The sequence below is a fragment of the Cervus canadensis genome, chromosome 11, assembly GCF_019320065.1.
Source record: "Cervus canadensis isolate Bull #8, Minnesota chromosome 11, ASM1932006v1, whole genome shotgun sequence".
NCBI lineage: Eukaryota > Metazoa > Chordata > Mammalia > Artiodactyla > Cervidae > Cervus > Cervus canadensis.
Genome location: NC_057396.1, coordinates 5,399,514 through 5,419,683, shown reverse-complemented (window position 1 = coordinate 5,419,683; position 20,170 = coordinate 5,399,514). Strand labels below are relative to the sequence as shown.

Below are 20,170 nucleotides of genomic sequence, written 5' to 3'. Positions count from 1 at the left end.
AGTAGATAAGCAACAGGGTTATATTGTACCTCACAGGGAAACATAACCATTATTTTTAACAACTTTAAAAAGAATATAATCTATAAAAATATAGAATATCTGGTTGTGTACCTGAAACTAAGCTAGGATTATAAATTAACTATACTTCAACTTTTAAAAATAGAATATATATTTATGTATGTTTATATCTGCATAAACAGTGAAGGAATACACAAATACCAGTTAGAGCAAAACTTCCAAATTTGTATTATATTTTTTTGATTTCTAAATATAAATATGTTACCTGTATAAAATATCAAAATTTTAAGGAAGTTTACTGTCATGAATGAAGAACAACAAAGCTGTGATAAACAACTGTTTACTTAATTGTCTATTCATTTAGTTTATTCTCAAATATTAGAGTTATACCAAGAGTTCATCCAATATGCATGATAGCTAATGCTTCCCCTTGCTATGAAAAAGGGATGGGTTGGGGGTTTTAATGAGTTCAGAAAATTGTCGGAGTCAGAGAATTGTTGGAGTTACACTATCAGGGCAAAAGAACTAGAAAGAGGAGCCTAGTAGTTTAAATGAAAAAATAAAGCCCTAATACACAATTAATACTCAAAAAATGTAGACTTGAATATTCATCATTAAGTATGAGGTACTGACTAGGAGATCATTAGATAATAGCAACAATAAACAGCAATGAGTGTTTGTCAATGACCCAAGTTAGTTTTAAAAGTAGTTTTTAAATTCTCTTTGATAGTAAGTGGTGTTAATTAAAGCAAATTTCAAGCTATAATCTAGCTCAACTAAACATTGTTTTTAACAAATCACACACAAAACAATAGGTGTAACTTGTTCACTAAGTTCAATAAAGCCCCAGCTCTTATCTTAGGTGCTCTGACTACACTTTATGTGAAGATCCATTCAGACTTACACAGTCACATTCTAGAGACAAAATTATGTGCCTTCTGGCAGTGTACAATCAGGGATGTTCATGTTTAACAGCTGGAGCCAAGACTGATTAGAGGTCAAACCTCAATGCCATCTGTAAAGGTATAGGGTATAGACTCCCTAGATTCTTATTCTCTGTTCATGCAAGGGTAGGGAGTGATTAAAATATTTTAGGAAAGTCCATCTGTCTTGAATATCTTTAATTTCAACAAAGAAAGTTCATTTTTAACATTCATCAGGCTATGCAGCTAGCCATTAGTTTTACCAATAAACAACAATTTGGGACATTGCTTATGCTCATTAGAAAAACAATCAAAATCTAAAACTTGATAGTTTCTGCCTCAAGAGGATTGGTCCTTCGTGGTTAGAATATCCAGCAAACCATCTCAAAACTGCATTTTTCACTAGTATTTTATGCAATCACCCCTTGACTCTAGAGTTCAAGTTTGAACTAACCCATTCATCATAATATACTGATTTTGCTTAAAAATTTTAAGGTGAATAACAAACATCAGAATCATGATGATATGGGTTTTTTAAAGGAGAAAAGAGGAAAAAATAGTTTGGTAGCATCATTGGAAAGCTAGAAAGTCAGCTATCTTATCTCCAGGCCCTCAGTTATTTGTAGTTACTTGTATCTCCCCCTAAGAGGGCTGCAGGAAAGCAATATCCTTTAAATAGAAGGTTTGTTTCAAGTTGAACAAAAAGGTGTATACCAAAGTGTGCAGTGGAAATTCTTGGGAAAGTGGATACTTATGGGAGCTAAGGTTGGATTAGAGGCTGTGCAGAGTGATATGTGGATGAGTGTCCACATAATGTGTGACCCTGAACAAGTTACTCGGCTATGTTTCAGTTGCCTCAGTTGCACATGGAGATTGGGGCTTCTCTGGTGGCTCAGTCAGTAAAGAATCTGCCTGAAAAGCAGGAGACCCAGGTTTGATCTCTGGGTTGGACAGATCTCCTAGAGAAGAATGTGGCATCCACTCCAGTATTCTTGCCTGGAGAATCCCATGGACGGAGGAGCCTGGCATGCGTCAGTCCATCGGGTTCCAAAGAGTTGGACACGACTTAGTGATTAACAGTTTCTTTCTTTCAAAGCCCTTAGTGAGAATAAAGTAGTTAATATTTATACAGTGCTCAAAAATAATGTCTTTAACAGTAAATGCTCAATAAATGTTAACTGCTATTTTTATATCTTCCCCTTTTCTTCATAAGATTATTTGTAATTTTTTTCAGAAATTTATGGAATTATAAGGTTAGATATAATGGGGTTTGCATGCCAGATCAAAGAGCCTGGACATTTCTCAGATTTCATTTTTCCAAATAAGTAGTCTTAAAATTGGTGATGAGAATTTTGAGATAACTATTTCTTATTGGGAAGTGGATGTTTAAATTTAAAATATACTGTTCAAGCTTTGCACAGTGGCAGTATCATAGCCAATGAGGTTTACCTGAGGCGCGATTATTGCTAATTGAAAATATATTGTTCAAAATAAATTTGTCACAAAAGTTTTAAGATAGTATTTTATCATTGACCAATTAAATTATGTATAAAGAGATTGTTGAAGTGATTCAGTACATATGATCTTTATTGTTTCCTTAGTTCTTCAAAGACCAGTTCTTCCATTAGAAGATGCCCTCAAACAAATTCAGGAGTCCAACCTAAAATCAGAAGTAAACCTTCCCTCTTCCCACAGACCAATAATAAACTGGAGGTAAGTAACTTATGAGTATCATGTATAGTTACTAATATATGGTAATTAAATAGCTCTCTAGTTGCTGAGTTTATAGGCCTTTTCATCAATTACTCCTCACCTCTTTTATAGTATACTATTTTATTTTCACACATTGAATTGAGGTAGAGTGTAATATAAATTGCTTCAAGAGTAAGTAAAAATTTTAATTTCTTGTCTTTAGTTTTACAGTGTTGCTTATGTTGAGTAATTTCCTATGGGAACTATCACAAAAACCATTTCAAAGTATTGATACTGGTTTTACTGAGAGGAAAAAAAAGTTGAATAACAGTGATATAAATTTAGATAAAAGGAGTAACTTTATGGTAGAACTTTATGAGTTTTTCCTCACTGAAAATCTTTCCTGGATGGATATCTTTAAAAAAAACTACTACAGTGCCTCCTGGTTCCTCTCTAGGTTAGTTTTAATGAATCATCTTGATTCAGTAGGATGGACCAACCAACTAGAGAGTACCCTCTGACATTCTGTATTTTCCATTTATTTACTATAAATGTTTCTTGAACCAACTATGTACACAGCAGTAGATCAGCCATTGTGAAGGGGATATGGAGAAATATAATATTCAAAAATATAATCCCAAAGTATAATCTAGGAGAAAGTGAAATAATGCTTTAAAAATTATAGAACAGTACCAAATAGGTAATAATAATAATATTTAATGTTTACTTATATAAAGATATATATACATAATTCATATGTAAAGTGTGTTAATATTTTACCTATTTATAATGTATATACTAAAGTATTTCCATTTTTAGAATACCTGTGGCAAACTGTTCCCTTAGTCAGATCTAAGAACAATTAAATTCATTCTTTCAAGTCTTTATTATAGTTCAAGAAAGACTTCATGGAATAGAAGAATCTTCAGCAAAACTTTGAAGGAAATAGAAGTTAATCATGAAACAAGTGGGTAGATGGTATTCCAGACAGAGGGATGAGAATGTGGAAAGGCCAAGAGCAGTAGAAGGAATGATATGTTCCAGGAGTAAGAGTATGGCTGAATAACAGAATGCAAAATAGCAGTAGCTTCATTAGATATGAGATTGGAGAAGTAAATACACCTGTATGCTAAGGAATATACGCTTTATCCTGAGAGTTTAAGAGGCGTCAGTGAAGGATTTAAGCAGATGGGTAATAAGATCCACTTTTCCTATTTAACAACATATCCTTCTCTGTGGTGAACGAGTGTGGATAGCTGATTGAAAGAGGACAGCACAGACTATTTCAGTATCTGTGACTGAAAATACTTAGGTCTGGGGCTCAAGAGAAAGGTCTAGACTTAGACATTAGAAGCCGAAACAATGGATGGGGTCAGCAGTGGAGATTATGTACTATGGCAGCAGAACTAGAATAGAGCACGACAAAAGAGCAATATATAGGGAAGTGAAAAAAAAGAAGCCTACAGATAGAAACAATAGTTGCTAGAGACCATATATAGGGAGAAGATGGAACTAAGCAAGTATAGACTTTCATGGGGAAAAAAAGCTTACGGAAATCAAATGGCTTCTAGGTAATCATTAATATAAAAAGTTTTACCATCTGGGACACTGGCAGAAAACATGTAGTATTTAAAAGGGGTAACTGAAAAGAGGTTAGTAAAGAGACAGGGAGGCCAACAGAGGATGATGAAGCCACCCCAAAACTGACAGCAAACTCAGTATTATCACCACAAACCTAAACTGTAAAGAGCTGTAACTGTACAAGAGGGCTACTAGGTAAGGACCATTGCCACTGCTAAACCAAGTCAAGCGGAGAGGAAGCCCGAGAAGTGATTATCAAAAACCACTTTGTTCTGTCACATTCCCACCTCTCGCTATTACCTTTCATTGTTCAAAACAGCCATAAATCAAAAGGCAGGGTATCATTCAGTCTCTGCCTAGCTGAGATAAGTGTGGGAAATGAATCTGGAGTGTCAAAGAGAAAATATCCAGCTTAGAGGGAATATGCCCCATATAATTCAAAACAGAAAAGTCACTTTGGCAGTTTTTGTCAAAGAAATTTCAGTGGAGGGATGGAGACAGAAAAGAGATTGCAATGAGTTGAAAGGAAACTGCAGAGCGAGAAAGAAAAAATACCAACTGCAGCTTGTCTGTGAAAGGAAAAGAGTGGTAGAACAGTAGCCAAAGGGGATGTAGGGCCAAAATATGGCCTTTTCCCTTATGATGGAAGAAATATTATCCTGTTAAATATGGATGTCAAACTAATGAGTAACAGAAATGCAGTCTAGAAAGGTAGAGGATAAAAATGTGAAGTCTTAAGTACCTATTATGTGCTGTACATTGATTAGCAAGAGTTATAATATGAATGAAATATGGTCCTCCACCCAAGAAGTGTTTGCAGTTATATTATAATACTGTGTAATGGTAATTACACTGTAAGACTCAAACAATACTGTGAAATGTGGGCAGTTACAGAAATACTAGCAAAGTGATAAAGGGCTTACCTGGTGGCTCAGTCACTGAAGATTCCACCTGCAGTACAGGAGACATGAGTTTGATTGTTGGGTCAGAAAGATCCCCAGGAGAATGGAATGGCTACCCACTCTAGTATTCTTTCCTGGAGGATCCCATGGACAGGGGAGCCTGGCAGGCTACAGTTCATGGGGTTGCAAAGAGTTGGATACAACTGAGTGACTAAGCATACACACACAAGTGATGAAGTACAAAATTTAAAGTTGGAGAGGAGACTTAAAGGATGAGTACAAATTGTCTACTAAAGAAGCACAGGTTGATTTCTGGCATGTTCAGGCCTACAGTGTTGTAAAAGGCAAAGACACCTGAGGAAATAGAATTTGTTCAGAGTAACAAGACTGTAATATATGTTGCTGGTACAATGAGAGATTATCTAGAAGTGTAGACTGAGGTCAGATGTGAATGCTTGTATTTGAGCTAGAAGCTAGAAGGTTTTTATTTCATCCTATAACTAGTAGAAAGCCAATGGGGGTTTTTTAACAGAGTGACATAGTCCTCTTTATATTGGAAGATAATTGGTATGAATGTTGGAGAATGAAAAGAATGGAAAGAAACTGGAAGCAAGGAGACTAGAAAAACTTGATGGGCTAATGCAAGTGACAGATCATTACTACCTAAACTAAAATAGTACTATTTTGTATAGTGAGAAAAGGAGGGGGACCTCCCTGCTCATCCAGTGGTTAAGACTTTGTCTTCCAGAGGGTGCAGGTTTGATCCTTGGTTGGGGAGCTCATATTCCACATGCCTCATGGCCAAAAAAGACAGAACAGAAGCAGTATTGTAACAAATTCAATAAAAACTTCTAAAAAAGGAAAAAGACAGATCTAATAAAGGATAAAAATATTTTGAGATTAGAAGGAAAAGATAAGAGAATTAAAAAAATGAAAATGCCCTTTACGGCAGAGAAGAGACATAAATGTTTAAGAATGCTGATTAATCAGAAGTGTAAGAAGTGGAGTATAAAAAATGGGAGCTGAACAGGACCTGAGCTTACCTCCCATAACAAACAATTCAAAAATACATCCACATGTGGAAAAATTCATGGAAAGCTAACTGGAAACATACAGAAGGACCCTTATATAACCAAGGTTGTAAGAAAGATACACATGCAATCAGGCAGGATAGGAAGAAAAGCATCAGGTAAGGAGTCTGTGCCTCTGGGAGAGGACTGAAAGGAAAAGGGAGATCATGCAGGCAGACACCCTGAGAAGTGAGTGAGTCCAACTCTAGACTGGGCATCCCCATCCTGGAGTCCTGCACATAGAAGACAAGCCCCTCTGGCTGCTTGGAGAACCACTGGGAAGGCTAGCGAAGCCTAGACTCCACTCGTGAGGAGAGTGCAAGTGTTAGCTTGCCACCAGACAGGGCAGACAGAGGTGTACCCTAGTAGCTGCCGCCATGTCACATACCCCAGTCTGAGCCACGTAAATGTCACCCTGCCCACTCCAAGCCACAATGGCCCTGGATCTCAGGTATTCAGGACCTGGGAAAATAGTCAATCTAAGGATCCAAAGGTGTCCTGGGGGCCAGGGATATGGTCTAGACAGAGCAGTGTCCATTTCTGGTGCTTACTCAAATAGCACCCAAGAACTAGCCCAGACTTGGATGGCAGTGCAGGTGCTTGAATTCCCACAACCACCATGCCATGTTCAAGCCTAGTGCAGGGAGAAGGAAAAATACACACCTAAAGGAAGCAGAACAAGCTTGAGCCCAAATTTGAGGGCTTTTGCTCCCACAACTTAGGAGCAGATCTCACCCCTGACAGGACAGTGATGGCCACTGAACATAGAAGAAGTACTGTCCCACACCTTGCACAGGCTCTAACTCCTCCATTACCAGCCATACCGTCTTTCCAGTGTGGTAGAGGCCAGCATACCATGAGGAAAGACATGACTTGCATGCACATCTAATCCAGTCCTCCCTCCAAATACATTGGGCACACACAGTCTGCATAGGGACACACCCATATAAGAACACCCCTTCAAGACTGTAATAGGTAACTCTTTCACCTAAAGTCAGAGACATAGAAAATTAAGTAAATTAAAAGGGCAGAGGAACCTGCAACCTCAGATAGTCTACCCAGTGAGATTATCATTTAGAATAGAAGATGAGATAAAGAACTCCTCAGACAAGCAAAAACTAAAAGAATTCAGCAATAATAAACCTACCCTAAAAGAAATGTTGAAGGGTCTTCTCAAAATGAAAAAGAAGAATCTATAGGAAAGGGAAAACCCCAATAGGAAAGACATATATAGTGGGGATTGAAGATCACTTAAATAAGCTAGTACATAAATTAAAAGACAAAAGTTGTAAAGAAACTATAACTACAAAAAATAGTTATGGGATAAACATGAAGATGTAAAAAATTACATCAGAAACACAAAATGTGGGGGAGAGTAGTAAAAAATGTAGATCTCTTAGAATGTGTTTGATCTTAAATGACTATGAGTTTAAAGCAAGTAGACATAATTATGGTCTACCATGGTTTCACAAATAGATACAAAACAAACAAAAAGCATGGAACTCAAGCATACTTCAAAAGAAAATCATCAAATCAGAAAAAGAGAGAGACAAAAAGAAAAATGACAAAGCAACTGGAAAACAAGTAATAAATTGGTAATAAGTATATACCTATTAATAAATTACTTTATATATCAATGGATTAATGCTTCAATCAAAAGACACAGATAGCTAATTGAATTTTTAAAAAGACCCTTCGATGTACTGCCTGCAAGAGATTTACTTAAGGCAAAAGATACAAACTGAAAGTGAGGATACAGAAAAGGATATTTTATGCAAATGGAGATGACAACAAACAAAGGCTTAGTGAAAGACAAAAAGAGTACTATATAATGATAAAAAGAGATCAGTACAAGAAGAGGATCTAGACTGTTTGACATATACATACCCAATACAGTAGTACCTAACTGTATAAACAGTAGCAAACATAAAAGGAGAAATTGACAATAGTGCAATAATTACAGGAGACTTTAACACCCCACTGATATCAATGAACAGATCATCCAGAAAGAAAGTCAATAAGGCAATTGTGGTAAAGTAATTCTTTGCCACTCCATGAACTGCAGCATGCCAGGCTTTCCTGTCCTTCACGATCTCCTGGAGTTTGCTCAAATTCATGTCCATTGAGTCAGTGATACTATCTAACCATTTCATCCTCTGCCACCCTCTTCTTCTTTTGCCTTCTTTCCCAGCATCAGGGTCTTTTCCAATGAGTCGGCTCTTTGCATCAGGTGGTCAAAGTATTGGAGCTTCAGCGTCAGTCCTTCCAATGAATATTCCAGGTTGATTTCCTTTAGGATTGACTGGTTTGGTCTCTTTGCAGTCCACGGGGCTTAGACTATACAGAATCCACCTGCAATGCAGGAGATCCAGGTTTGATCCCTGGGTAAGGAAGATCTCCTGGTTAAGGGAATGGCTACCTACTCCACTATTCTTGCCTGGTGAATTCCATGGACAGGGGAGCCTGGTGGATAACAGTCCATCCAGTTGCAAAGAGTCAGACATGACTGAACAACTAACATATATCACATACTAGGTCTCAAAACAAGACTCAACAAATTTAAGAGGATAGAAATTATATCAAGCTTTTTCTTTTCCAACCTCAAGGGTATGAAACTAGAAATCAACTACAGAAAGAAAAACAGAAAAGAATAAACATGTGGAGACCACACAACATGCTACTAAAAAAAAAAGGGTAACGAATAAATCAGAGAGTAAATCAGAAAATACCTCAAAACAAATGAAATGGGAAGCAAAGCTTTCCAATTTATGTGATAACAGCAAAAGCAGTTCTAAGAGGTTAGTTCATAGCAATACAGTCCTTCCTCAAGAAATAAGAAAAAATCTCAAACAACCTAACCTATCACCTAAAAGAATTAGAAAAAGAACAAACAAAGCCCAAAGTTAGCAGAAGGAAGGAAATAATGATATCACATACATGTGAAATCTGAAAAATAATAGAAATGAATCTATTGATGTATACAAAACAGAAACCAACTCACAGGCATAGAAAACAAATGTATGGTTAACAAAGGGGAAAGGAGGGATAAATTAGGAATATGGAATTAACAGATGCAAACCACTTATATATAAAATAAGCAACAAGGATTTATTGCATAGCATAAGGAACTATAGTTAATATCTAATAATCTAAAATAGAAATAATCTGAAATATATATATATATATATATAACTGAATCACTTTACTGTACACCTAATACAATGTTGTAAATCAACTGTGGTTCAATTTTTTTAAAAGTCATTTCCTAGGAGAGAAAAAAAACAGTAGAAAAAATGAATGAAACCAAGAGCTAGTTTTTTGAAAAAAAAAAAAAACAGGCTCACCAAGAAGAAAAGAGAGAGGATCCAAATAAAATAAGAAAATAAAGAGGATAAATAACAACCAATACCACAGAGATACAAAAAAAAAATCATAAGAGAGTATTGTGAACTAATATGCCAATAGATTGGACAGCCTACAAGAAGTGGACAAATTTCTTGAAACATACAGCTGCCAAGACAGTCAAGGAGAATAGACAATTTGAACAGAAGACCATTCACTAGATGTGAAGTTGAATTAAAAAAAAAAAAAAATGCCCAGCAAACAAAATTCCAGAACAGGACAGCTTCACAGGGCAATTCTACTAAATGTATAAAGAAGAATACCTGTCCCAATCAAACTATTCCATAAACTTAAAGAGTTTATGAGAACACTCCCAAATTCATTCTGCAAGACAGCCCTTACCCTGATACCAAAACTAGGCAAAGACACTACACAAAAAAAGAAAAAATTATAGGCCAATATTTTTGATGAATATAGATGCAAAAATCTTCAACAAAATATTAGCAAACAAAATCCAACAATACATAAAAAGAATCATACATCATGATCAAGTTAAATTTATTCCAGGGTCACAAGGATGGTTTGAGATACATAAATCAATCAATTTGATACACCATATTAACAAAAGGAGAGATAAAAATTACATGATTGTCTCAATAGATACAGAGAAAACACTTGACAAAATTCAGTGTCTATTTATGATAAAAACCCTCATCAAAGTGTGTATAGAGGGAACATATCTCAACATAATGAAGGCCATTTATGACAAATCCAATAGCCCACTTCTTATTCAATTGTGAAAAAATTTTAAATTTTCCTTTAAAATCAAGACAAGACAAAAATGTCCACTTTCACTGCTTCTATTTAACATAGTGTTGGAATTCCTAACCACAGAAAAAGTAATAAAAGGTATCCAAATTTGAAGATGAAGAGGTAAAACTCGCTCTGCAGATGACATAACACTCTATATAGAGAACTACTATAGTCTCCACCCAAGAACTATTAATATTAGAAACTAATAAATTTAGCAAGGTTGTGGGACATAAGAATAATGTGCAGAAATCTGTCATCTTTTATACACTAATAATGAAATATCAGAAATAGAAAGTAAACAATCCTGTTTAAAATCACATCAAAAAATAAAATACCTAGGAGTAAACTTAGCCAAGAAAGTGAAAGGCCTGTACTCTGAAAACTATAAAACCTGATGAAGGAAATTGAAGATGATTCAAAGAAATGTAAAGATATTCCATGCTCTTGGATTGGAGGGAGTAATATCATTAAAATGGACATAATACCCAAAGCAATCTACAGATTTAATGCAATCTCTATCAAAATACCTATGACATTTTTTCACAGATCTAAAACAAATAATGCTACAACTTATATGGAATCACAAAACATCCCAAAATGACAAAACAATCCTGAGAATAAAGAACAAAGCTGGAGATATAACCATCTCAGACTTCTGACTATACTACAAAGCCACAGAAATCAAAACAGTAGTGTTATTGGCCCAACAGACACATTGACTAATGATACTGAATAGAGAGCCCAGTAATAAAGCCACACACTTAGAGTCAATTAACCTATGACAAAGGGGACAAGAGTACACAATAGAGAAAAGACAAGTAGTGCAGGGAAAACTGGACAGCTACATGTAACAGAATGAAATTAGAACATTCTCTAACACAGTGTACAAAAGTAAAAACTCAAATGGATTAAAGACACGAATGTAATACCAGAAACTGTAAAACTCCTAGAGGAAAACAGAAGCATAACACTCTGACATAAATCATAGCAATTTTTTTTGGATCTGTCTCTTAAATCAATGGAAATAAGAGCAAAAATAAACCAATGTGATCTAATTAAATGCAAAAGCTTTTGCACCACAAAGGAAACCATCAACAAAAAGACAACCTACTTTTTAAAAATTGGAGAAAATATTTGTAAATGATATAACTGAAAAGGGGCTAATAGCCAAAATACATAAACAGCTCAATTTAATACTTAGAAATCACATCCCAGTTTTCCAGATGACTGGATTAAAAGAAGACATGTTATGTATATGGTAGAATATTACTCAGCCATAAAGAATAAAATTCTACCATTTGCAGCAACATACAGTGCTTAGTGAAATAAGTCAAACAAAAGCAGGTATTATATGATATCATTTATATGTGGAATCTAGAAATATGTATAAATGTACATGCAAAACAGACATACAGATATAGAAACAAACTTGTGGTTGCCAGAGAGAGGGGGAAGGACAAATTAGGGATATGAGATTAACAGATAGAAACTGCTATATATAAAATAGATAAATGGGACTTCCCTGGTATTCCAGTGGTTAAGACTCCCTTAAACTGCAGGGGGCGCAGGTCCCGTCCCTGGTGAGGGAACTAAGAAACTGCATGCTGTGTAATCAAAAAAATAATAACAAAATAAAATAGATAAGCAACAAGAATATACTGTATAGTATAGAAAATTATGCCCATTATCTTACAGTAACCTATAATTGAGTATAACCTGCAAAAATACTGAATCAGGTGCTGTATACATGAATTTAACATAATACTGTAAATCATCAAAGAATAAATTAAAGAATAAGAATAATGTGATGTTTCATATAGAATAAAGTGTCTCTTGATATAAAAATAATTGTAGTATGGAGAGGATAGTGCAGGAAAATCAAGAGATATTCCAGCAATGAGTTTAAAAGGACTTAAGTTAAAAGAGTGGTAGTGAAATACAAAAGAAAGACAGAAGAAAAAGGTATTTCATGGAAAGACTAGATTATAACTTTGGTGTATGGTGGGATAAAGAAAATGAAAGAAGTATAAAAATCAAAAGAAGGTGAAATTGTAAATCTTGATCATTGAGGGAATTTCCTGACTTTAAAAATTATGAAGAATGTAATAAAAGTGTATAGGTTTAACAAGATATTATTAAACTTCATTTGAGCTTTATGAATTTAGAGAGTAAATATCTAAGTAGAAATGTATAAAAACAGTTAAACCTAAGATGAAACAAGAGCTCAAGGCTATAGAAATAAATTTTAAGGTCTTGATTGTATATGTTATTGTTCGCTTTTTATGTGTAGTTATGCCTGCCACACCAAACTGTAATATTGTAGAGAACAACAGCTTATTCTTACTCAGGCAGATATTCTCTATGATGCTTAGTTCAGTGCTGTGCATGTTGGAAGTATTCAACAAATACTTTAAACAGAGAAACATCACTGGCATTATGAAAACTCAGAGGATATAAACATGATCTGAAGCTTAATAAATGAGGAAGATATTTATCAAAGACATTGAGAGGGAACTCCAGAAAGTTGGAACAAATAGTATGTGAAAAGGAATGAAGGTATAAAAGGACATGCTGTATTAAGAGAGCTGAAAGAGGTAGTTCATTTTGTTTGTTTTAATTTTTATTTTATATTGGAGCATAGTTGATTAACAGTGTTGTGTTAGTTTCAGGTATATTGCAAAGTGATTCAGTTATACATATATACATGTATCTATTTTTCAGATTCTTTCCCCATTTAGGTTATTACAGAATATTGAGCAGTGTTCCCTGTGCTATACAGTAGGTCTATTGTTTATCTATTTTAAATATAGCAGTGTGTACATGTCAATCCCAAACTCCCAATCTCTCTCTTCCCTTCTGGTAACTATAAATCTGTACAGTTATAAGTCTGTACTATTCTGACTAGTGTGTACACTGAGAAATTATAGACAGACAGGTTGTTTAGAAGGGAAGCCATGAGTTGTCATGAAGAGCCTTGTTAAGGAATTTGTCCTAAAAGCAATGACTGAGCGATTGTAAGCAAGCATATAACAAGCAGAGGATTGCATAACTCTCAAATTTATATTTTAGGAATATTGCCAGAATGAGGGAGAATATAGTAAGACTAAAGGTGAAAAAAATCAGACAAAATGATACTTTAGTTAATGAAAACAGTGACTTATTAAGACCTACTTGGTAGGTAGAATCAGCATAATTTGGTAACTTCTTAAGAACCAAAAGGAATCAAGAATGGATGTGGTTAGTTAATGGATAGTGAAATGATTTATCAAAATAAGGACTGTTCAGGACAAAGAGGTTTAAGGGAGAGAGTAACTGGGAGAATGATGATAAATTGTGAGTTTGAGACACTTATGAACTATTTTGGAGTCAATTTCTCATTGGTAAGATGTCTGGGCCATGAATATAGGTATGATAGTTGTCAATGAATGGATAAGTTAAAGCCATGGTTCAGTCCCTGGTGGCTCAGATGGTAAAGAATCTGCCTGCAATGCAGGATACCCAGGTTTGATCCATGGGTTGGGAAGGTCCCCTGGAGAAGGGAATGGCAACCCACTCCAGTATTCGTGCCTGGAGAATTCCATGGACAGAGGGGCCTGGTGGGCTACAGTCCATGGGGTCACAAAGAGTCGACACAACTGAGTGACTAACACTTTAATACCCACCAGTGGTGGTCTTGGTTCAGCTGAACACTCAAACTCATGACTGCAGTAGGCCAGGTTTGACCTCAATTAGAAGACATGAAACACAGCATGTCAATAGGCAACATTCTTCAATAGGAGGAATCCTCATGGCATGCCGTGAAATAGTCAAAGGGCTCATCTTTGCTAGGAGCCAGCCAGCCCCTCTTCCCATAAGTGACATCAAAATGTGCAGACAGCCACCCTGGGTTAGAAATCCTATGTTCTAAACAGGAGCCAATATTTTTTGTAATGACTCTATATGAATAGCTTCCATGCAACCAACATGTTCAGTTTTAAGAATTGCCACACTTGGGGAAACCCAAAGCTATAGCTTCCTACCAGTCCTTCCTATAAGTCCTTCCTATGACTTATTCACAGTCCTGTCAGTACAGACAGTTTATCCATGAAGGGTCATTGTTTACATCTGTGTGCCTGAAACACAGTCCTAGTTCTACCAATAATCCAGGGAACAGAGATAGAGAGTTAACCCAGAGTTGAATGGTCCACAGAGGATGGATTTTATTAACCCTCACTTACATAGAGATACAGATAAGATCACACAGACAATATGAATAAGATTATACAGAGAATATGGATAGACAAGCAGAGGATTGCGTAACTCTCAAATATTCCAGGATATCCAAGCAAAGAAAGAGGAGTCAAGAAAGAGCCTGAGGAGGAACCAGAGAAGTTGTAAAATATCCAGGAACACATGATAATATGAAAACCAAGGGAATTAAAGTCAGAAAAGATAGTGGTCAAGAAGCGTCTCTTTTTGCAGTTAGGTCAATTAGTTAATAATCACTAGCAAAAGCAGTACATTGGAATGGTAGAGACAGAAGCCAGACAGCTGTAGATTAAAGAACAAATGGAAGCTGAGACAGTGAACACAGTGTAATTTTAGAATACTCACTGGAAATTTTTGTCTCAAAAAGGAAGATGACAAACAATTAGAGAGGGTTTAGGGTCCAGGGGAATTTAGAGGAATAAAAAATTCTAAGTCATTTAGTATAGAAGTAATGTGCATTTTTATATACAGGCTTTCTGCTCTATTAGGTTTATTTTTCTGTGTATTATTATCCTGATAACATCAACTATTTTCAATCAAAAAAAGCTCTTTTGCACTATGAGTAAAAGCATAGACATTTTTGTTCAACAGTGTACACTTTCCTAAAGTCTTAGAAGAAATAACACATCAGACAACTTTGATTTTACTGTAGCAAACAAACATATAGTTATTGTTATACCAAATCTGTGCTAGGACCATTGTACCAATTTTCTTTTACAAGAAATTATTTCCATTCTAAACTAGAATACATAGTTTTCAGTTATTGTTGTAATATACTGTTATTACTATTACTATGTCTATATCTCTATATGCACACACATAAACTTTATGTATTTGGAATACAACAAATGTATACAATTTATGGAGAGAACACCCTTGTTTACTTATTATAAAGTTAAGCTCCTCTCCACAGATAACTGACAGTATTAAAATAATTTATGTGAAAATGCTTTATAAACTATAAAAATGCTGTACTACAAATGTGAAAGCTTGGAATATTAAATATCAGGTGTCAAGTTAGTAGAAATATTTATATGTACTATGATTAAAAATATAATTAGGCTACAAATACTTATATGCAGTCATCACATTAAAAATATATTTTCTGTACAATATAAACCTAAAATGTGTTAAAGAATAAAGTAATACCAAGAAACAGGGGTCTTCCAAAGAAGGGGAGATATATCTGTACTCACAAATGATTGTTCTAATGTAGAAAATATTAGTGGTAAAAAAAATAAGATGCTGTAATGTGATAATCTAAAGGAGAGAAGAATTGTATTAAAAATGGAAGGCATTCAGTGCTTAAGCCTCAAGAAAAATGAGACTTATGTCCATATGAAAATAAAAACTACTTCAGGAAATAATGAGATATAAGAAATGACTAATAAAAATAAAAGCCTTCCATCACAACCAAATCCTTATCACAGATTATGTACTTGATCCTTTTGGTAGACGTACACACAGAATAAAAGAAGCTACATTTTCCCCATATTTTTATACTTTAAAATAATGTTGTTAGATATCTATCTCCAATATCCATGTATTTGTGGTGAGACAGTTGATCTTGAACCATAGACTACCTACCCTGAAAAATCTGACCAAAGCTGAGCAGTAATCTGTTTGACCTCTATTTGCCCTTTGTATCATCACTTTCAACCAAATTTTCTAGCCCATATTCATTATCTGTATGACTATCAGACTTCTGAGAGGTGAAAATACTGTTAAAGGGCAAGGAATGAGAAAAGGGGAACCTGAATAAGTAACGTATGTACATTTCTCAACTCATGAGAGGACACTGGTTGACCAGAAGGACGTAATGCATGGACCGCCAGAACAAAGCATAGTATGAATTGAAAATATAGGGGCAGCCCAACAAAGCGAAAAACCATCTTAATAAGGCTGTCTCTCTACTTCCTGTTCAAATGCTTTTCCACCTGTGCAGATCCATTCCTGCCTGTCCAGCTACCTCCACACCTGATCCCCACTTACCTAATAAGCTATCTGCTTTCAGAGCCCCATTGCTATCCCACCATTCCCAAATACTTCCTAGCTATCCAACTGTTTCTCCCACCCGCCAGCCTATCCATCCATCTGTCCCTTCTGCTCTTCCAAAGAACTTCTTACCAGCCACGTTACCATCCAACCCGATCAAGTATCTTCCTCGCCCACCAGCCTCAGTTACTTCCAGCTTTCCTGGCAGTTTCCCTCATCTACCAACCCCAATTCCTTCTGGCCCACCTGACCATTTACCCCACCCACCCCAAGGTTCACCAGTCATTCCTGATTCTGACTCACAGAGCAAGTTGTTTTACAAAACTTTCAGACCCGAGCATTCCCTTCCAGCACAGCATTCAACCCCAACTACTCTAATGCCTGCCCTTGTCCATCGTTCCCTTCCAGCTCGACTGACTGTTCCTCCAACCCCTTCGGAAGGTTTTCGTGTTTTGAAGCCTTCCTGTTTAGGCAGTCATCCCCCTCATCAACCAGTCCCTGCTCTTTCTGCTGTCACTCCATTGCCTGAACATCCTGCTCAGTTAGATCCTTTTCCATCAGTCCAGCAATCTGTCCCACAAACCATAGCATTGTCAAATCTTCCCCAGGCCTTTGTAGGGCATCCACCTGTGTCAGTTCTGTCCAATCCACCTCCCTGTAATTCTCCATCCTCCTCTTTGTCTTCGCCTTCTAATTCCATATCCTCTTCTTCATCCTCTCTACAGCTTTCTTCCTCTTCATCTGTTCTTTCCTCCTCTCCTTCACCTTCCCTTACTACCTCTCCATTCTTACCTCTTTTATCTATCCCTCTTTTTTCCTCTCCTTTGTATTCATCTCCCTCTCCATATTTGCCTTCAGCAAATTTAGATTTCCCCTCTCCTATCCCTTCTGTTTCTTCTTCTTTTATGATTTCTTCTTCCTTTCCCCCCATGCTTCACTCTTCCTGTCTTTCTGCCTCCCCATCTTCTTTTATTCCTGTACATTCCTTCAATCCTCCTCACTGGGGGAAGAAAGTAGAGAAGAGAAGAGAAGCAAGTGGAGTAGAGAAGAAAGAAATAGAGAAGAAAAAGTTGAGAGACGACAACTTAAAAGGTAAATAAATTTAGTTTATTAGATATGTTTGTAGATTTAGCAATATTTCATTTGGGAAGGGTGACTAAAAGGGAAGGAATATGTAAGAGTAGGAAACCTAAAAGAATTAGAGAAACATAATCTCAGTGTTTAGGAACTTAGATACCTTTTTGCTCTCCTCGATCTCTCTGTGATGGCAAAAGGATAGTCAGGAATCTAGTAATGATTGACTTTGACTATTTCAGTCTGTCCAAATAAAGATATATATGGGTATTGGAGATAGATATATGTCACATGTGACCACAAGGCACTTTTCAAAGTATTTTAATCCTCATTGAATTAAGGATAATTCAAGTGAATTGGGGATAAATACCCTTGGGATTCATACTGCCAGCCCTTATGCAATAGCAGCCAGCTTTTGATATACTTTCATCTCTCACCCACCCCCCAAAAAAATTTTCCTTTGTTTTTTTTTTATTTTCACTTTGTTCATATACTGAAGTGTAACATGCTGTAAGTTTCCAGAAGATGCAAAATTCTGAAAGAGGATGATATCATCCACTGATAATTTGGAGGTGGCACTTTAACACACTAAAAATAGGCTCTGCATTAAAGGTGCCCCCTCAGTGCCATGAAAACCATGCTTATATTTGCGGTACAACTGAGAAAAATATGTTAATATCTTCCAAACCTAGTAAAGTTACATGGAATCCAAGCTTCCAAACGTATTAAAGTTAGATGGAAATTCCAGTCTACCCTGAGAAGAAATTTTCATATTTTCTAACTGCTTGAATCTTCAACCAACTCTATTAGAGTTATAGGGATACCACCATCTATGATATCAACTCAGAACTAAGAGTAGTGCAGCATATTATTATCCAGATAGGGATGCTCTTAAAGAACTGAGGACTGACTCTGTACATCTATAGTAATTACTTCAATATCTATCCCAAACAGTAGAGGAATAGGATTTAATAAACAAAGCCATGAAAAATTGGGCATTCCTACATGAAGATGGAATGCTTTATTGACACTATAATCCCACATCCATTTTTATTCTACTATTGATTCCTTTAAATTCCCATTCTAATATATCTATATATTTCTCCAATATCCTTATATGTAATTATCTGGACACACACAAACACATATTACATGAATATGTCATTTGTATGTTAACTTTATTTAAGTATACTAAACATTTTTTATGTGTGGTTCACAGAGCTATAGATAATGACTTGCCTTCATCATTGTCAAAAAATGATCATAAGCATCAGAAATATCTCATATCCAAAATCAGTTGTGGTCAAGAAATGGAAAACAGCAAGGCAAACTTGACTACTAACAAAGATGCATTCCAGCTTAAACTGGAGGAAACGCAGAAACTCCTAGAAGATCAGCATCTAAGCAGTTTGCAAGTATGAAACTCTAAATACATTATTAATATTTTAATATCTAGCAATAATTCTGTCCCATTTTGCATTGTTCTCCACTAAAGAAACATATCACACTAGCCAAGGGTATGTTTGGATGAATCAGCACAGATTAATCACAGATACTAATGAGAAAAGGTTGTAGCATTTTTAGCTTTTTGCTCCAGTTTCCTCTCTGCAGCTATTCTTCTTTTTCCATGTCCCATACATAAAAAAATATGCTTTATGAATGTTATTTTTTGAAAAATATGAAAGTTATTTGAAAGTATAATGTATCTTAAGTATCATTATAGATTTGATTATAAAAAGCAAATTGAAAATTATGATACATGTGGATATTAAGTTCTTGATAAACATATGGCATAATTAGCTAGAAATGGTGTTTCTCTTCTCTCTAGTATGGTGTTTACTTTGGTTTTTCCTACAAATGAGTATGGATTTCATACTAAACTTCCTGAAATGTTCATGCATTTTATTTTTTATGAGTAATTGCACACATTTATAAGATTCTTAGTATGCTGATATCAAGATTAAATGTGTAACCTTGGCCTAGTTTATCCAATAACTGAGCAACTGAGGCAAGGCTAGAAAAGCAAAGCAGGAGACTTTGTCTGGCTATGAAGAAGTGCCATCCTGCCACACACAACTATAATTCTGAATAAAATATATGAAACAGTTATTTTTAAACTGTACAGAACAGGTAGTATAAGAGATGGTCTTGAAAAAAGGGAAACAAATGAGGTAAGCCCTATGATCACATAGGCTTTTTACCTGGACATATCCTCCTGACAGGCCTCAGAAAAAATCCATAGGTATTTTAAATACCTGTCAAAAAAAGAAACACTCTTTTAAAGAAGACTGAAATCTAGACATACAGCATAATGTTCATAATGTCCAACACTCAGAACTCGCTAGATATGAAAAAGCAGAAAGCTATATGACCCATAACCAGGAGGAAAAATAGTAAATATAATTATAAATGACAGAGATAATAGAATTATCAGGCAAGAGTTTAAAGTAACTTTTACAAATAGTTTCAAAGAATTAAAGAAAAGTGAACATAATGAGAATGAAATTTTTGG

General features: G+C 35.5%; 1 protein-coding gene and 1 pseudogene across 10 annotated transcripts in view; both read left to right on the top strand.

Annotated features, from left to right (window-relative positions):
• The window catches only part of CEP126 (centrosomal protein 126), a 105,929-nt gene that overhangs the window by 49,763 nt on the left and 35,996 nt on the right, over positions 1 to 20,170 (top strand). For 8 of the 10 annotated variants that reach the window (XR_006272012.1, XR_006272013.1, XM_043481702.1 and 5 more), the window contains exons 4-5: positions 2,543 to 2,654; positions 18,878 to 19,073. Coding sequence is in view for 8 of the 10 variants with exons in the window: in XM_043481702.1 (XP_043337637.1) it covers positions 2,543 to 2,654; positions 18,878 to 19,073 (308 nt within the window). In the remaining 2 variants the exon portion in view is untranslated. Of the gene's footprint in view, positions 1 to 2,542; positions 2,655 to 16,983; positions 17,677 to 18,877; positions 19,074 to 20,170 lie in introns of those variants that run through there. The other 2 variants (XM_043481709.1, XM_043481708.1) reach the window with 2 other exon arrangements.
• On the top strand, positions 2,351 to 2,468 carry LOC122450706 (annotated as a pseudogene).